A 17347-nucleotide genomic window follows, 5' to 3' on the forward strand; every position below is an offset into this window, starting at 1 on the left:
ATGGTGCTTCCACTGGTGCGTGGGAGGGGCTCCCTCTAAGGAGAGTCCCCGAGGCGTGTACAACCCTGCCCTGACACGTGGCTTGCGCGGTAGGACTAGAGGAGGTGTGTATGGGCACTCGTGAGCTAGCGCGAGACTCACGAGGACCTACCTCAAGACGAGTTGCGCCTGAATTTGATCAGTAACTCTTGTGTCAGTCCTGCAAGATGGTTAGGCAACCTGCGCCGAATGAGTCTCCTGAGCTTATTGCATGAGAAGGCCAGACACCGACGACCCCAGGAGGTGACGTGAACTGGGCCGGCCTACTAGACAGAGCTCAACCGTTGGGTTTATCGATGCTGCAGGGACGGACCCGAGCACAGATGTCGTGCCCAGTCTTCTCATGCAAAGGTCCTAAAGAAAAACAACTGGCACGTGGCTCCCGTGATGACGAGGCACCAGGTCGCACGCCATCACTCATCCGCCCGCAATTAGCTCATGCGAGAACAAGGCACCAAGGGCCATGGAAGGTTACGTACACAGGGGTTGGCCCGTGAGCCAGAGCTCAGCCTCTTTGGTTTAGTGATGCTGCAGGGACGGACCTAAGCACAGACGCCGTGCCAGTCCTTAATCATGAGGTGGTCGTGGGTGGACTCGCAAGGGCGCGAGACATTCTTGGTGATGAAGCGCCGATCAAGCACTTGATAATCTCAAGGCAGCTCATAAGGGAAGGTAAACTAGTTCTGATAGATGCAGAAGAGATACAGGTCGCAGGGAGGGACCCATGCGACTTGGGGATAATGTAGCCCGAGGGGTGCCCCCAAACTGAATGAACTAAAAAGATGTCACCTGGCACTAAAAAGATAGGCCCTTGTTTATAAGTTGCTTCGTAAGGGGCTGATTTGGATCCATATGTTTCATGCTATGGTTAGGTTTACCTTAATACTTCTTTTGTAATTGCGAATGCTTGCAATAGGGGTTAATCATAAGTGGGATGCTTGTCCAAGGAGGGGCAGTACCCAAGCACCGGTCCACCCACATATCAAATTATCAAAGTAATAACGCGAATCATATGAGCGTGATGAAAACTAGCTTAACGATAATTCTCATGTGTCCTCGGGAGCACTTTTCTCATTATAAGAACTTGTCCAGGCTTGTCCTTTGCTACAAAAAGGATTGGTCCACCTTGCTGCACCTTATTTACTTTCATTGCTTGTTACCCGTTACAAATTACCTTATCACAAAACTATCTGTTACCGATAATTTCAGTGCTGGCAGAGAATACCTTATTGAAAACTGCTTGTCATTTCCTTCTCCTCCTTGTTGGGTTCGACACTCTTACTTATCGAGACGATAGATCCCCTACACTTGTGGGTCATCAAGACTCTTTTCTGGCGCCGTTGCCGGGGAGTAAGCGCCTTTGGTGAGTGGAACTTGGTAAGGAAAAATTTATATAGTGTGCTGAAATTTACTGTCACTTGTTACTATGGAACATAATCCTTTGAGGGGCTTGTTCGGGGTATCTTCACCCTGACCAGTAGAGCAAAGAGTTGTTCCTCAACCTACTGAACCTACTAAAAATGTTTACTTTGAAATTCCTTCGGGTATGGTAGAGAAACTACTAGCTAATCCCTTTGCAGGAGATGGAACATTGCATCCCGATTTACACCTAATCTATGTGGATGAAGTTTGTGGATTATATAAGCTTGCAGGTATGCCCGATGATGGTATCAAGAAGAAGGTCTTCCCTTTATCTTTGAAGGGATATGCATTGACATGGTATAGGCTATGTGATGATATGGGATCATGGGACTACAAACGATTGAAATTGGAATTTCACCAGAAGTTTTATCCTATGCATCTTGTTCATCATGATCGCAATTATATATATAATTTTTGGCCTCACGAAGGAGAAAGTATCACTCAAGCTTGGGGAAGGCTTAAGTCAATGTTATATTCATGCCCCAATCATGAGCTCTCAAGAGAAATGATTATTCAAAAAATTTATGCTCGGCTTTCTCTCAATAGTCGCTCCATGCTCGATACTTCTTGTGCTGGGTCTTTTATGATGAAGACTATTGAATTCAAATGGGATTTATTGGAAAGAATTAAACACAACTATGAAGATTGGGATTCTGACGAAGGTAAGGAGTCAGGTATAACACCTAAGTTTGATTGTGTTAAATCTTTTATGGAGACCGATGCTTTTCGTGGATTTAGCACTAAATATGGACTTGACTCTGAGATAGTAGCTTCTTTCTGTGAATCATTTGATACTCATGTTGACCTTCCTAAGGAGAAGTGGTTTAAATACAATCCTCCCACTAAAGTAAAAGTAGTTGCACCTATTAAATTTGAAGAAAATACTAGCACTTATAATGATCCTATTGTTCCTACTACTTATATTGAGAAACCACCTTTCCTTGTTAGGATAAAGGATCATGCTAAAGCTTCAACTATGGTTCGTAAGAGTAATACTAGAACATATACCATTTGACATATACACCTCTTGAGCAAATTAAAGTTGAACCTAGTACTGCTATGGTTAAAGATCTCTTGGCTGATAATATTGATGGGCATGTTATTTATTTCTGTGATGTAGCTGCTAGAATTTCTAGACCCGATGCTAAGAAACATAGACCTGTTGTAGGCATGCCTGTTATTTCTGTTAAAATAGGAGATCATTGTTATCAAGGTTTATGTGATATGGGTGCTAGTGCTAGTGCAATACCTCATTCCTTATACATAGAAATTATGCAAGATATTGCACCTGCTGAGATAGAAGAAATAGATGTTACAATTAAGCTTGCCAATAGAGATACTATTTCACCAATTGGGATTGTTAGAGATGTTGAGGTCTTGTGTGGGAAAGTTAAATATCCTGCTGATTTTCTTGTTCTTGGTTCCACACAAGATGATTTTTTTCCCATTATATTTGGTAGACCCTTCTTGAATACTGTTAATGCTAAGATAGATTGCGAAAAGGATGTTGTTACTATTGGGTTGGGAGATATGTCTCATGAGTTTAATTTTGCTAAATTTCGTAGACAACCCCATGATAAAGGACTAACTATTAAGGATGAAATTATTGGTCTTGCTTCTATTGCCGTTCCTCCTAATGATCCTTTAGAACAATATTTGCTAGACCATGAAAATGATATGTTTATGAATGGAAGAAGGGAAATAGATGAAGTATTATTTAAACAAGGACCTATTTTGAAACACAATTTGCCTGTTGAAATCCTAGGGGATCCTCCACCACCCAAGGGTGATCCCGTGTTTGAGCTTAAACCATACTTGATACTCTTAAATATGCTTATCTTGATGAAAATAAGATATATCCTGTTATTATTAGTGCTAACCTTTCAGAGCAGGAAGAGGAAAGATTATTGAAAACTCTCAAGAAGCACCGTGCTGCTATTGGATATACTCTTGATGATCTAAAGGACATTAGTCCCACTCTATGCCAACACAAAATAAAATTGAAGGAAGACGCCAAACCAGTTATTGATCACCAACGACGGTTAAATCCTAAGATGAACAAAGTGGTAAGAAAGGAAATACTAAAGCTTCTTAAGGCAGGTATAATTTATCCCGTTGCTGATAGTCAGTGGGTAAGTCCTGTCCATTATGTCCCTAAGAAGGGAGGCATTACTGTTGTTGCTAATGATAAACATGAATTGTTCCCGCAAAGAATTATTACAGGTTATAGGATGGTAATTGATTTCCGCAAATTAAACAAAGCTACTAAAAAGATCATTACCCTTTACCTTTTATTGATCAAATGCTAGAAAGACTATCCAAACATACACATTTTTGCTTTCTAGATGGTTACTCTGGTTTCTCTCAAATACCTGTGTCAGCAGAGGATCAAGAAAAGACTACTTTTACTTGCCCTTTCGGTAATTTTGCTTATAGACGTATGCCTTTTGGTTTATGTAATGCACCTGCTACCTTTCAAAGATGCATGATGGCTATATTCTCTGACTTCTGTGAAAAGATTTGTGAGGTTTTCATGGATGATTTCTCCATTTATGGGTCCTCTTTTGATGATTGCTTGAGCAATCTTGATCGAGTTTTGCAGAGATGTGAAGATACTAGTCTCGTCTTGAATTGGGAAAAGTGCCACTTTATGGTTAATGAAGGCATTGTCTTGGGGCATAAAATTTCTAAAAGAGGTATTGAAGTTGATAAAGCTAAGGTTGATGCTATTGAAAAGATGCCATGTCCCAAAGACATTAAAGGTATAAGAAGTTTCCTTGGCCATGCCGGTTTTTATAGGAGGTTCATTAAGGATCTCTCTAAAATTTCTAGGCCTCTGACTAATCTATTACAAAAAGATATTCCTTTCGTTTTCGTTGATGATTGTGTAGAAGCATTTGAAATACTTAAGAAACATTTGTTTTCTGTACCTATTGTTCAACCACCTGATTGGAATTTACCCTTTGAAATTATGTGTGATGCTAGTGATTATGCTGTAGGTGCTTTTCTAGGACAAAGAGTTGATAATAAACTAAATGTTATTCAATATGCTAGTAAAACTCTAGACAGTGCCCAGAGAAATTATGCTACTACTGAAAAAGAATTTTTAGCAGTTGTATTTGCTTGTGATAAGTTCAGACCTTATATTGTTGATTCTAAAGTAACTGTTCACACTGACCATGCTGCTATTAAATATCTTATGAAAAATATAGATGCTAAACCTAAGCTTATTAGATGGGTTCTCCTACTTCAAGAATTTGATTTGCATATTCTTGATAGAAAGGGAGATGAGAACCCCGTTGCAGACAACTTGTCTAGGTTACAGAATGTTCTTGATGACCCACTACCTATTAATGATAGCTTCCCCGATGAACAATTAGCTGTCATAAATGCTTCTCATACTGCTCCATGGTATGCTGATTATGCCAATTACATTGTTGCTAAATTCATACCACCTAGTTTCACATACCAACAAAAGAAAAAGTTCTTCTATGATTTAAGACATTACTTCTGGGATGACCCACACCTTTGTAAAGAAGGAGTAGATGGTGTTATTAGACGCTGTGTACCTGAGCATGAACAGGAACATATCCTACGCAAGTGTCACTCCGAGGCATATGGAGGACACCACGCTGGAGATAGAACTGCACATAAGGTATTGCAATCCGGTTTTTATTGGCCTACTCTCTTCAAAGATGCCCGTAAGTTTGTCTTGTCTTGTGATGAATGTCAAAGAATTGGTAACATTAGTAGACGTCAAGAAATGCCTAGGAATTATTCTCTTGTTATTGAACCATTTGATGTTTGGGGCTTTGATTATATGGGACTGTTTCCTGCCTCTAATGGCTATACACATATTTTAGTTGTTGTTGATTACGTTACTAAGTGGGTAGAAGCTATTCCAACTAGTAGTGATGATCATAACACCTCTATTAAGATGCTTAAAGAAGTTATTTTTCCAAGGTTTGGAGTCCCTAGATACTTAATGACTGATGGTGGTTCACATTTTATTCATGGTGCTTTTCGTAAAATGCTTGCTAAGTATGATGTTAATCATAGAATTGCATCTCCATATCACCCACAGTCTAGTGGCCAAGTAGAATTGAGTAAGAGTGAGCTCAAGTTAATTTTGCAAAAGACTATTTATAGATCTAGAAATAATTGGTCTAAGAAACTTGATGATGCATTATGGGCTTATAGAACTGCATATAAGAATCCTATGGGTATGTCTCCATATAAAATGGTTTATGTAAAGGCATGTCACTTACCTCTCGAACTTGAACATAAGGCATATTGGGCCATTAAAGAGCTCAATTATGATTTCAAACTTGCCGGTGAGAAGAGGTTATTTGACATTAGCTCACTTGATGAATGGAGAACCCAATCCTATGAGAATGCCAAACTGTTTAAAGAAAAAGTTAAAAGATGGCATGACAAAAGGATACAAAAGCGTGAGTTTAACGTAGGTGATTATGTATTGCTATTCAACTCTCGTTTAAGATTTTTTGCAGGAAAACTTCTCTCTAAAAGGGAAGGCCCTTACGTCATCGAGGAGGTCTATCGTCCGGAGCCATAAAAATCAACAACTTTGAAGGCACGGATCCAAAAGTGGTGAACGGTCAAAGAATCAAACATTATATCCTATAAATGTTCAAACTAATGTTATTGAAACCGTAACCCCGGAGGAATACATAAGGGACACTTTCCAGAACGTTTCATACCCCAAAAAGGAATAGGTATGTGGTACGGTAAGTAAACAGACTCCAAAACAGTTCTAATAGCAATTTTTCTTCGTGTTGGAATATTTAAGAAAATAGGAAAATAAGAAGTAGTCTGGGAAGGACACGAGGCATCCACGAGGGTGGAGGGCGCGCCCCCTACCTCGTGGGCACCTCGTGTGCTCTCCGGACTCCGTTTTCTTGCACGATACTTCTTTTGATCGGTAAAATTTCATTATATAATCTCCCGAAGGTTTTGACCATCGTATCACACAAAAATCCTCTGTTTTTTTTCGAGCTGTTTCTATCGCAGATTTAGAGCAAGATGTCTTCTCAAGAGTCAGTCGGGGAGAGTCGGGTGTCTCATCCGACGCCAGGTCCAGGAGCAAACAACGATGCTTATTACTTTGGGCCGTCAACGGAGGAGGAGATGGAGGCTGGCTTAAAAATGATAGATGCTATGGAGAAGGATCAAGAAGTTACCTCTCGTTTCCAAGCTGGATTCACGATGGGGGAACTACAGAGCTCAGCCATTCCAAACTCGGTCATCCCTTTCAATGTTAAATTTCTTTCTTATGAAAATATGAAAAAGAGTGTCACCTGTTCTCTAGCAGCTATGCAACATACTTGGGTGAAAGGAGCTTTAGCCGTCACGGGCAAGCTCCGCAAGGAAAATATGGACCTCAAGAAACAAGTCAATAAGCTCGAGGAGGAGAATCGTATCTTGAGGGGCATCATCACCAAGAAGATCACACCACCAACTCCGAAGAAGGAGACATAATCACATGGGTATGGGCACTCCCCTTGGCAACCGCCAAGCTTGGGGGAGGTGCCCTGATATCGTATCACCATGACACTCCTATCTTTACCTTTTTCTTAGTTTGATCCTTTTGGTAATATATTGATCTAGTAGAATAAAGTTTTTGGTATGAATTAGTTCCGAATTTTTGTTTTATGATCCCTCTATGTAATCGAGTCCGTGAGCTATATATAATAAAGATTAGTGTTGAGTCAAGGGCTTTGCTATCTTGCTATGATCTTGAGGGAATAAAAGAGTAAAAAGAAATAAAAGAGATCAAATTAATCTTATGGAGAGTAATGACTTCACATATAAAGAGTATGATGATTAAAAGTTGTTGAGAGTTGACAAACATAGTTTTGGTCATCGTTGCAATTAATAGGAAGTAATAAAGAAAGAGAGGTTCTCACATATAAATATACTATCTTGGACATCTTTTATGATTGTGAGCACTCATTAAAGTATGACATGCTAAAGAGTTGATGTTGGACAAGGAAGACAACGTAATGGGTTATGTTTTCTCACATTTTAATTAAAGTATACTGTCATGGATCGTCCAACATGTTGAGCCTGCCTTTCCCCCTCATGCTAGCCAAATTCCTTGCACCAAGTAGAGGTACTACTTGTGCTTCAAAATATCCTTAAACCCAGTTTTGCCATGAGAGTCCACCATACCTACCTATGGATTGAGTAAGATCCTTCAAGTAAGTAGTCATGTTGCATGCAATAAAAATTGCTCTCTAAATATGTATGACTTATTAGTGTGGAGAAAATAAGCTTTATACGATCTTGTGATATGGAAGTAATAAAAGCAACGGACTGCATAATAAAGGTTCATATCACAAGTGGCAATATAAAGTGACATTCTTTTGCATTAAGATTTCGTGCATCCAACCATAAAAGCACATGACAACATATGCTTCCCTCTGCGAAGGGCCTATCTTCTACTTCTGTCTTTTACATTATGCAAGAGTCATGGTGATCTTCACCTTTCCTTTTTATTTTATCCTTTGGCAAGCACCTCGTGTTGGAAAGATCCTGATATATATCCAATTGGATGTAAGTTAGCATGAACTATTATTGTTGACATTACCCTTAAGGTAAAAGGTTGGGAGGCAACACTATAAGCCCCTATCTTTCTCTGTGTCTGATTAAAACTCCATAACCATAATTATTGCATGAATGTTAGCAATTGTGAAAGACTAAATGATAGTTGAGTATGTGGACTTGCTGAAAAGCTCTTATATTGACTCTTTCCGATGTTATGATAAATTGCAATTGCTTCAGTGCCTGAGATTATAGTTTGTTGGTTCTCAATGAAATTTCTGATTCATACTTGACATTGTGAATAGATTGTTACTTGAGCATAAGGAATCATATGAATATATATATATATATATATATATATATATATATATATATATATATATATGTTGCTGTTATAAGAATGATCATGATGCCCTCATGTCCGTATTTTATTTTTATCGACACCTCTATCTCTAAACATGTGGACATATTTTTCGATATCGGCTTCCGCTTGAGGACAAGCGAGATCTAAGCTTGGGGGAGTTGATACGTCCATTTTGCATCATGCTTTTATATCGATATTTATTGCATTATGGGCTGTTATTACACATTATGTCACAATACTTATGGCTATTCTCTCTTATTTTACAAGGTTTACATGAAGAGGGAGAATGCCGGCAGCTGGGATTCTAGGGTGGAAAAGGAGCAAATATAGGAGACCTATTCTACACAGCTCCAAAAGTCCTGAAACTCCACGAAAGTCATTTTTTGGAATTAATAATAAATATTGAGCGGAAGAAGTACCAGAGGGGGCCCACACCCCAGCCACGAGGGTGGGGGGCGCGCCCTACCCCCTGGGCGCGCCCCCTGCCTCGTGGGCCCCTGGCAGCCCTCCGGTGCCCATCTTCTGCTATATGAAGTCTTTTACCATGGGAAAAAAATCATAAGCAAGCTTTCTTGACGAAACTCCGTCGCCACGAGGCGGAACCTTGGCGGAACCAATCTAGGGCTCCAGCGGAGCTGTTCTGCCGGGGAAACTTCTCTCCGGGAGGGGGAAATCATCACCATCGTCATCACCATTGATCCTCTCATCAGGAGGGGGTCAATCTCCATCGACATCTTCACCAGCACCATCTCCTCTCAAACCCTAGTTCATCTCTTGTATCCAATCTTTGTCCCAAAACCTCAGATTGGTACCTGTGGGTTCCTTGTAGTGTTGATTACTCCTTGTAGTGTGATGCTAGTTGGTTTATTCAGTGAAAGATCATAGGTTCAGATCCTTAATGCATATTAATACCCCTCTGATTATGAACATGAATATGCTTTGTGAGTAGTTATGTTTGTTCCTGAGGAAATGGGTGAAGTCTTGCTATTAGTAGTCATGTGAATTTGGTATTCGTTCGATATTTTGATGAGATGTATGTTGTCTCTCCTCTAGTGGTGTTATGTGAACGTTGACTACATGACACTTCACCATTATTTGGGCCTAGAGGAAGGCATTAGGAAGTAATAAGTAGATGATGGGTTGCTAGAGTGGCAGAAGCTTAAACCCTAGTTTATGCGTTGCTTCGTAAGGGGCTGATTTGGATCCATATGTTTCATGCTATGGTTCGGTTTACCTTAATACTTCTTTTGTAGTTGCGGATGCTTGAAATAGTGGTTAATCATAAGTGGGATACTTGTACTAAAGGGGCAGTACCCAAGCACCGGTCCACCCACATATCAAATTATCAAAGTAACGAACGTGAATCATATGGGCGTGATGAAAACTAGCTTGACGATAATTTCCATATGTCCTCGGGAGCGCTTTTCTCATTACTAGATGACCCGGTTGCGCCAATGGCGCAAGAAGCTAGTTAGATGCAATGTTAGTAGTGAGTAAGAAAGTAATGTTAGTAATCCATACACAAAGATAAACTAACGTGGAGATAGCATAAGACCATTATAAACATAAGTCTGGTACACAAGGCATATAGGTGACACTGAAGGTTTATGATGATGTCCTCATAGGCGGACACGCTTTGCCTTGTGCCTGAAGGTGAAGGCATACGTCGTTCATTGGGAATCTGAGATAGCATTATATACAACAGTCGCAAATACTTCTACAATATGGATTCCAAATTCATATATAGCTGACATAGGGTTTATAGTGCCTGGACTTATTAGAGTCATAGCGTATCATCATATAGAATGTAGCACGCAATAAAACCAAAGGATTAGCAAACAATAAAAGAAGGCGCCTAATTAGTTCATTACATTTAGTTAAAACTGCTTCTATGAAGCGCGGGACTAAACCATTTAGTTAACACACCAAGAAGTGCCAACAAGGATTAGCGCAGGACTTCGTCATTTATGTGGGTTAGCATAGTACTCCCTCCGTCCGAAAATATTTGTCATCAAAATAAAAAGAGATGTATCTAGAACTAAGATACATCTAGGTACATCCCCTCTTATCCATTTTGATGACAAGTATTTCTGGACGGAGCGAGTATACTTACTGCACATGTAGTAAAAGCACCAACAAGAACCAAGAATCTTCTGGACCAACAACAGAAACAACCAAGAAGCACTCATTTTTGAATTCACAGGGCTAAAAATATATTTATCTGAATGACACTGAAATCAACCTCTTTATCTATCATCACAAGGTCAGTATGCTTGATAAGCCCATTATGAGTCGCCCCACGGTAATGCCACAGATGAGACAAAGGACGCACACATTGCTGTAGACATTGGCAAGGCAGGAACCAACAAAATGGTGCTTGCCATCTGCAAGGAGAAAGCAGAATACCAAAAAGGTTAGGAAAAAAAACATAGAATGATAAAACAAAGTAAAGATGCACCCACTCATTAGAGAAGTGGCATACCCAAAAAATGTGAAGCAAAATAGGCTATCAAGAAAGCATATTGCTGTAGACATTGGCAAGATAGGAACCAACAAAATGCAACAGACTAAAATCAAACTTTATACAGCAGGGAATAATTTACAATAACCAAAAGATTTTGCACAACAAGCAGCAAATAGGTTGTAGATATTAACACCCGTGACATAGGACCAGCATAAAGAAAGAGCATCGGGTAGAACAGGCATATAATCAGTGTAGTCAGCAAAAGATAGGGGGGGAAGAGAAATTGAAGAACCCAAAAGGAGCATTCATATATGAGGCACTAAGCTGTATGAACCAAAAGACTATTGACATCAGCTAGCAAAGAAATGGCAGTTGGCACCACACATATCGGACGACCACATGAATCAGCTAGAACAGACTGGCCGGCCATAGCAAACATGGTAAATAGAATAATGCATGTATTGTAAAAGACACCACCAGCATGGATTATAAGAAATGGATTGGAAGAGCTCAGGAAACACAATGTTCCTGGTCTGAGAATCAGTAGTACCATCTTCATTTTCAATGAGGATTTTCAAAGCCTTTTTTGAGGTCACGCGCGACACGCTACATAAAGCTGGCCATGCGTGAACACAGGTGCATTAAAGTATTGACCAACACTGCATAACACAATGGTCAGTACGTTCAGACAACGACTTCTGTCCAAAGGAAGTGGTGAGTGTAACCAAATAATCAGTTTCAGTAGGCTTTCATAAACCTCTCCCCATATGTAATAATAACACTAACCTTAGGTACATCATCGTCACGAGCTAGATCTTCAGTTGAGGTATATGTTCAGTGGCAGTAATACAGACACAACGTGCAGGAAAATCCGTGAAGCAACAGACGAATTACCCAACTGTTTTTACCAGAAACATAAAAGGAATCATGGCATTAGTAAGCAAAGGGAAATTAGTGTGTTGCCTAATAAACAGCAAAATAACGTAGCAAGCCAAAAAGGGACCTGCCACCAATTGGTAAAAATTTCTCTGCCTAATTTTAAAAGCGTATGCAACAGATTTGTAGCTATCCCAAGATGCCTAATCTTTAAAACATATGCAGCAGATTTGTAGCTATCCCAAAATGAAAGACAACAAAAAATGGCAGAAATACTTGCTTCTTGAACAATAAAATCACATTTATACCATACTTCATGTGTGGCACATATAATCACCACAGAACACAACAAATACTATTAATGCAATTAACAAGCACCAACCATTGGTTCTTTCTAACCAGATCAAATTAATTGCATGTGAGAATAGCACATCAGTTATGAAAGTAGGATCTTATGTGTAAAGAGATAACACTAAATGAACTAAGGATTCATAAACTGATTGAAGAGAAATAATATTAAAAGAAGCAAGAACTTGTCATTGATTGAAGGAAAGACAATACAACTGAAATATAGCAGACATACGAATAAAATCCATTTTGTAGCCTAAATTACAGATATTAATATGCCGTCTCCCCAAGAACTATCTAAAGAGGGACAAATAAGCACACCCCTGCTAATATATAATTTAGAAGGGGTAAGTGTTCTGAAATAATTAATTCCAGTAGGCCTTCATAAACCTCTCCGCACTAAACCGTCCTTCTATGTGTATGGAGTAACTGTCACTTAATACGTGTGTCAACCATGGCTATAGGCACAATATTCATAATGAGCAGCTACAACTACTACTTGCTGCACACATTTCGCCCACAACACTAACCCGAAGATGTACTGCCGAAAATAGGGGACACACATGTTTGCCCAAGCAGCAAATAGAAAGCAAATCACCAGGGTAAACATAATCAAACAAGAACATGCTGCAAGAATTAATCAAGCGTGGCAATGAGAGCACATCTAACCTTGCTGGCTAACGACACAGAAGACAAACAACTTGAACAGGAAGGGAAACAAACAAACAAGAACCTTTCAGCTCACAAGCATTTGATTGGAGATGAGCAAGAAAGACCATACCTCAACAACAACTATAAAAGAAAGAACAGCAGTTAGCAAACCCACCTAGCTAAACAGTGTATCGTAGATAGCCATGAGGCCACTCTGGCTGACGGTAGCGCATGCCTTCCCATCCAGGTCGAACTATGGGTTCTGCAGATCGGCCAAACTGCAAGCAAGGAGAATTATCAGCACACAAGCACTGACGATAACCAGAGGCAATGACCGTCAGTAAATTGCTGTGAGAAAAAATGGTCTGTAACCTGCTGTTGATGAGCTTTCGGTACTTGAGCCTCTGCCTCGACGCCGACGGCGCGGGAGGTGACCAGAATCACCTCATACCCCTGGAAATTAAGCTCCTTCACCTGAAACAGTTCCACATATTTACCGGTCAACAACTGTCAGAATGATTTTTTACAGGTTTAGAAAGCTCCTTGGTCAGAAAATTCAGTTACCTGCTCGCAGAGGGCTCCGAGCCTGCCCATGGCCAGGCGGCCATTCTGCCGGTGACAACAGCGGTGCCGACCTGGATGCACGAGAAAGTGATTAGATGGACCCGACGAACAGAACACTGATTTAGTTAGGGAATAAGCAAATTATTTACTTGATTTTTTTTACTTTGCAAGACAACCAAAATTGGCTAACAAGTTGTAAACTAATTTTAGAAATCTCGTGCTGCCTAAACATATGAAGTAATTCCTCCTCTCCTCTTCACCTCCATTTTTTCACTCAGGAGAAATTCACATGTTTGTCAAGAAACCAAAAGGAATCTAACCCAAGGCAGAAAATAGCTTGCAGCCACACAAGCATTTTATCGAGCAGGTCAAGAGCATGGGAAAAGGAGAGAGGCTCACCTACGAACAAACACAGTGAGCAAACGAACAGCACCCGGATCCTTACCCGAATCACACGCAGAAATTACCCTCTGGACAAGGTGGATCACATCACGACCCTGCATCAAGAAGAGAAAGAGAAGTGAGAACGGGAGGAGTGAATGGAATCGACCACAGAATTAAGCCCTCCCGGCGACCAGAGCCGCTACGTGGCCACCAGGATGTCGGATGCGCTCGCAAGTCGACCTGCGCCACGCCCCCGTCGCGCCATCCAGCTCGATCTGAGAAACGCCACCGTGGCCGCAAGAAACCAACGGGACAGGAGAGCGGCTAGCGAGAGCCCCACCCTCTCACCCGTGCGCCTCCCCTCACCGCACCGCTTGCTGCCGCCAACTCTCCCACCGGCCATGGCGATGACGGTCCCGCCGCCGGGCATGCGCCGGTGCCGGACCGCTGGCCGCAGCTCCGCCTTGTGCCCGGCCTCGTCCGGACGCCATCGCAAGGGTTCGTGCTCGATCCACCAGCGGGACGGCTCGGCTAGTCACCACCACACACTCCCGCGCCAGATGCAGGATACGGCACGGGCGGCCATAGCTAGGCGTCGTCCGAGAGGGAGAGGAAGGGGCATAGAGGAGGCCGGCGGTGAGGCGAGAGAGGAGGCGGCGGTGGATGGGGAATCAAAGAGGGGGAGAAGGGAGTGAAATTGGGAACGTGCACTCATGGACCCACCCACCTGGTACAGAGAACGTGGGGAGAGGAGGACCATATTTCCTCGAAAGAAACGTCTCTACGACTCTCCCTCACCCGGAACAAGCCACCCATTACACTTAAATGTGGGACCAAAAGAGGCGAGGGATAGCAACACAGCTGGGTAGGTGAAGAGCGAGTAGAAAAGCAGAATTACACCCCCACATGACCCATCCCACGCCGCGTCGCGCCGTACCTGTAGGCAACACAATCAAGCGCACGCCTCGCACACATCCAACACGCTGCCATGCGGGACCATCGTGAAGCAGGGGCCACCAAAGCAGCTGGGTATAGACGCGGCGGGTAAAAAAGCAGCAACGCACCATCCACCCACCCATGTCGCGTCGGTGGTCAGCAGGCATGGACGAGGCGCACGACCCCAGCCTATCACGTTGTGCGGAAGGAACCAACCAAGCAACAACTGGCCACCGGAGAGACCAACAGTTGGGCCCACCACAGCTGGAACAAAGGAGCCACAGCCGGGTCTAGAGGAGGACAGTAAAAAATATTCATCACACTCCGCGCCCCACGCCCTGCCACCCACTTTCACCGCTGGCGCACGCGCGTGACAGCTGCTGCAGCCGCATTACCTGCTGAATTGTTGGCCCCGCGCACAAAGGTGGCCCAGCCGTCATTCGGTCCAACTCAAGCAATCAATGTACGGAAAAATGAACGTCGGGATGTTTGACAGCGAGATTAAAAGGACCAACCAGGTACAGAGCAGGGTAGAATGTGCGCGCCGGATTCATCTGAGATCGCGATGGCACTAGAACGGCGGGTACTCTAGGAGACTTTATATGTTAGATAAGAACTTGTCCAGGCTTGTCCTTTGCTACAAAAAGGATTGGGACACCTTGCTGCACCTTATTTACTTTCATTGCTTGTTACCCTTTACAAATTACCTTATCAAAAAACTATTTGTTACCGATAATTTCAGTGCTTGCAAAGAATACCTTACTGAAAATCGCTTGTCATTTCCTTCTGCTCCTCGTTGGGTTCGACACTTTTACTTATCGAAAGGACTACGATAGATCTCCTACACTTGTGGGTCATCACACCATTGCTGAAGAGATGTTGGGGTAGTAGAAGATGCACGTTGCTGAAGTCGTTCCGCACGAGCCGCCTTGGCCCTGAGCCTCGGGAGGCTCCGGGGGCCTGGGGGGGCTCCTGAAGATGCATCTCCATCTCCGCCAGGATCGCATGGTGCCTAGCCTCTTGAGCCGCCAGGATGTCCCGCATGCAGTGATGGAATGTGACAGTCGCGCTCGGCAGGCCGAAGGGCATGCGAACGTAGCTGTGAGGGGGACCCTTGCATCGGCCGACATGAGACGGCCAAAAGAGCTGCCGAGATGCGGCCCTGTTGAGCCCTGGGATGTCGATGCAGACGCGGAACTCCTTACCCTCTCTAGGGCAATGAGACATGCCCGGTGGTGGGTGGCGATCGCCCTGCAGAACCCTTGCCTCTTGAATCTCCTCGACTGCCTTGTTGATGAACTCCTGAATGCCTAGCGCCTTACGCCCTGTGCCTTCTCCTGGGAAGCATGCACTGAAGCATGCCTCCACATGGTGCCCGAGCGCCTCCCTCGCTACATTGTCTAGGTCTGAGGCCCTCCAGAGGAGAGCCCCCGAGCCCAGCCTGAGAGGGGCACCGGGCATGCCTTCCTATGCGATGGGTGAAGGCACCCCATCCAGGGACGCGAGGCTCAGCACGGCGCTGTCGGGAGATGCCTCCTCACAAGACCCTTGGCATATATGCAACTTCTTCATCTTGGGAGCGATCTCAGGGGGGAGGACACCGCCCTCATCTTCAGGGTTCTTGACTGCTGTAGCCTGGTATGCACGCTCGATGGAGCACACCGCGTCCTTTTCCTTGCAGGCGACCATGATGATGCCACCGCTCCCTGGCATGTTGAGGACGTTGTAGCCGTTGTGCATTGCCGCCATGAACTTGACCAGTGCTGGGTACCTGAGGATGGCATTGTATGGCAGCCGAATGTTGGCCACGTCGAAGTCAATGAGCTCGATGTGTTAGTTGTCGCGCTCGCCGAAGGTGACAGGGAGGTGGATCTGCCCTATCTGATGCGTGGAACCGCCGGTCACTCCTGAGAATGGCTTGGTAGGCTGAAGCTGGTGATACGACACATGGATCCTGTTGAATGTCTGGACAGAGAGAACATTGAGCCCGCTCCACCAGCAATGAGGGTCTTGGTGACAACCACGTTGCTGATGAAGGGTGAGCAGAGCATTGGGAGCACGCCAGCAGTGGCCGCGCACTTGAGCTGATCGGAGGAGTTGAAGGTGATGGCGTATTTGGACCACCTGAGCGGGCGAGTTGCCTCGAGCTTGGGGAGCGTTGTGTTCACCTCACGCGTGAACTGTTTGAAGACGCGGTGAGAGGCTGGGGCCTGAGAGCCGCCCAGGAAGCAGGTGATGGCTCGAGGCTCCTGGAAGCCCCCAGCCACCTCGTCCCGGTGATGATCTTCGTTCCTGCTTGGTGGTGGAGGTAGTGGAGGAATACCAGCGTTGCCTTGAGGCCGATCCTTGTGAGGCTGGTCCCTCCAGGCGCCCTTGCGAGGCTGGCCCTGCCAGCGGTCCTCCCGAGGCTGGTTGCGCCACTCCTTACGATGGTTGTGGCCATCCCAACATCCTCCACCTCGGTCGCCTCCGCGATCGTAGCCTTGATCATTGCACTCGGGGCATCGACTGAGGCGCCCGTCGCGGAGGGCCCTGAGCTCATAGCATTCATTGGTGTTGTGTCTGTGGATGTTGTGGAAGACGTGGAACGGTTGGTTGCTCTTGGATGACTCAGGGTGGTCGCAGCCACGCTTCATCTCTAGCTCGGCTGCAACCACAGCTGGCCCCTTGCGCTTCACGTCCTTGGCCTTGGCCTTCTTGTCTTCTGGGTCAGCATCAGGGAGCTCGAGGAGGGA

The 17347-nt window shown here is 43.9% G+C and overlaps 1 protein-coding gene across 7 annotated transcripts; it reads right to left on the reverse strand.

The window, feature by feature from the left end:
* Positions 1 to 10513: 10513 nt before the first annotated feature.
* Positions 10514 to 14407, reverse strand: LOC119296069. 7 transcript variants are annotated; one of them, XR_005144746.1, is made up of 8 exons: positions 13917 to 14407; positions 13692 to 13789; positions 13293 to 13363; positions 13101 to 13202; positions 12904 to 13006; positions 11640 to 11751; positions 11404 to 11512; positions 10514 to 10773 (listed from the first exon to the last, which is right to left on the reverse strand). XR_005144746.1 is itself a non-coding variant. In XM_037574480.1 (5 exons), exons 1-4 carry the CDS (start codon positions 13793 to 13795, stop codon positions 12908 to 12910), a joined length of 330 nt encoding a protein of 109 aa, XP_037430377.1. In that variant the 5' UTR covers positions 13796 to 14405; the 3' UTR covers positions 10514 to 11751; positions 12904 to 12907. The 7 variants fall into 7 exon arrangements, 1 of the variants encoding a protein (XP_037430377.1); XR_005144743.1 differs by having other exon boundaries at positions 11404 to 11751; XR_005144742.1 differs by having other exon boundaries at positions 10514 to 11512; positions 13917 to 14405.
* Between the last annotated feature and the right edge of the window lie 2940 nt (positions 14408 to 17347).

The sequence above is a fragment of the Triticum dicoccoides genome, chromosome 4B, assembly GCF_002162155.2.
Source record: "Triticum dicoccoides isolate Atlit2015 ecotype Zavitan chromosome 4B, WEW_v2.0, whole genome shotgun sequence".
NCBI classification, from domain to species: Eukaryota; Viridiplantae; Streptophyta; class Magnoliopsida; order Poales; family Poaceae; genus Triticum; species Triticum dicoccoides.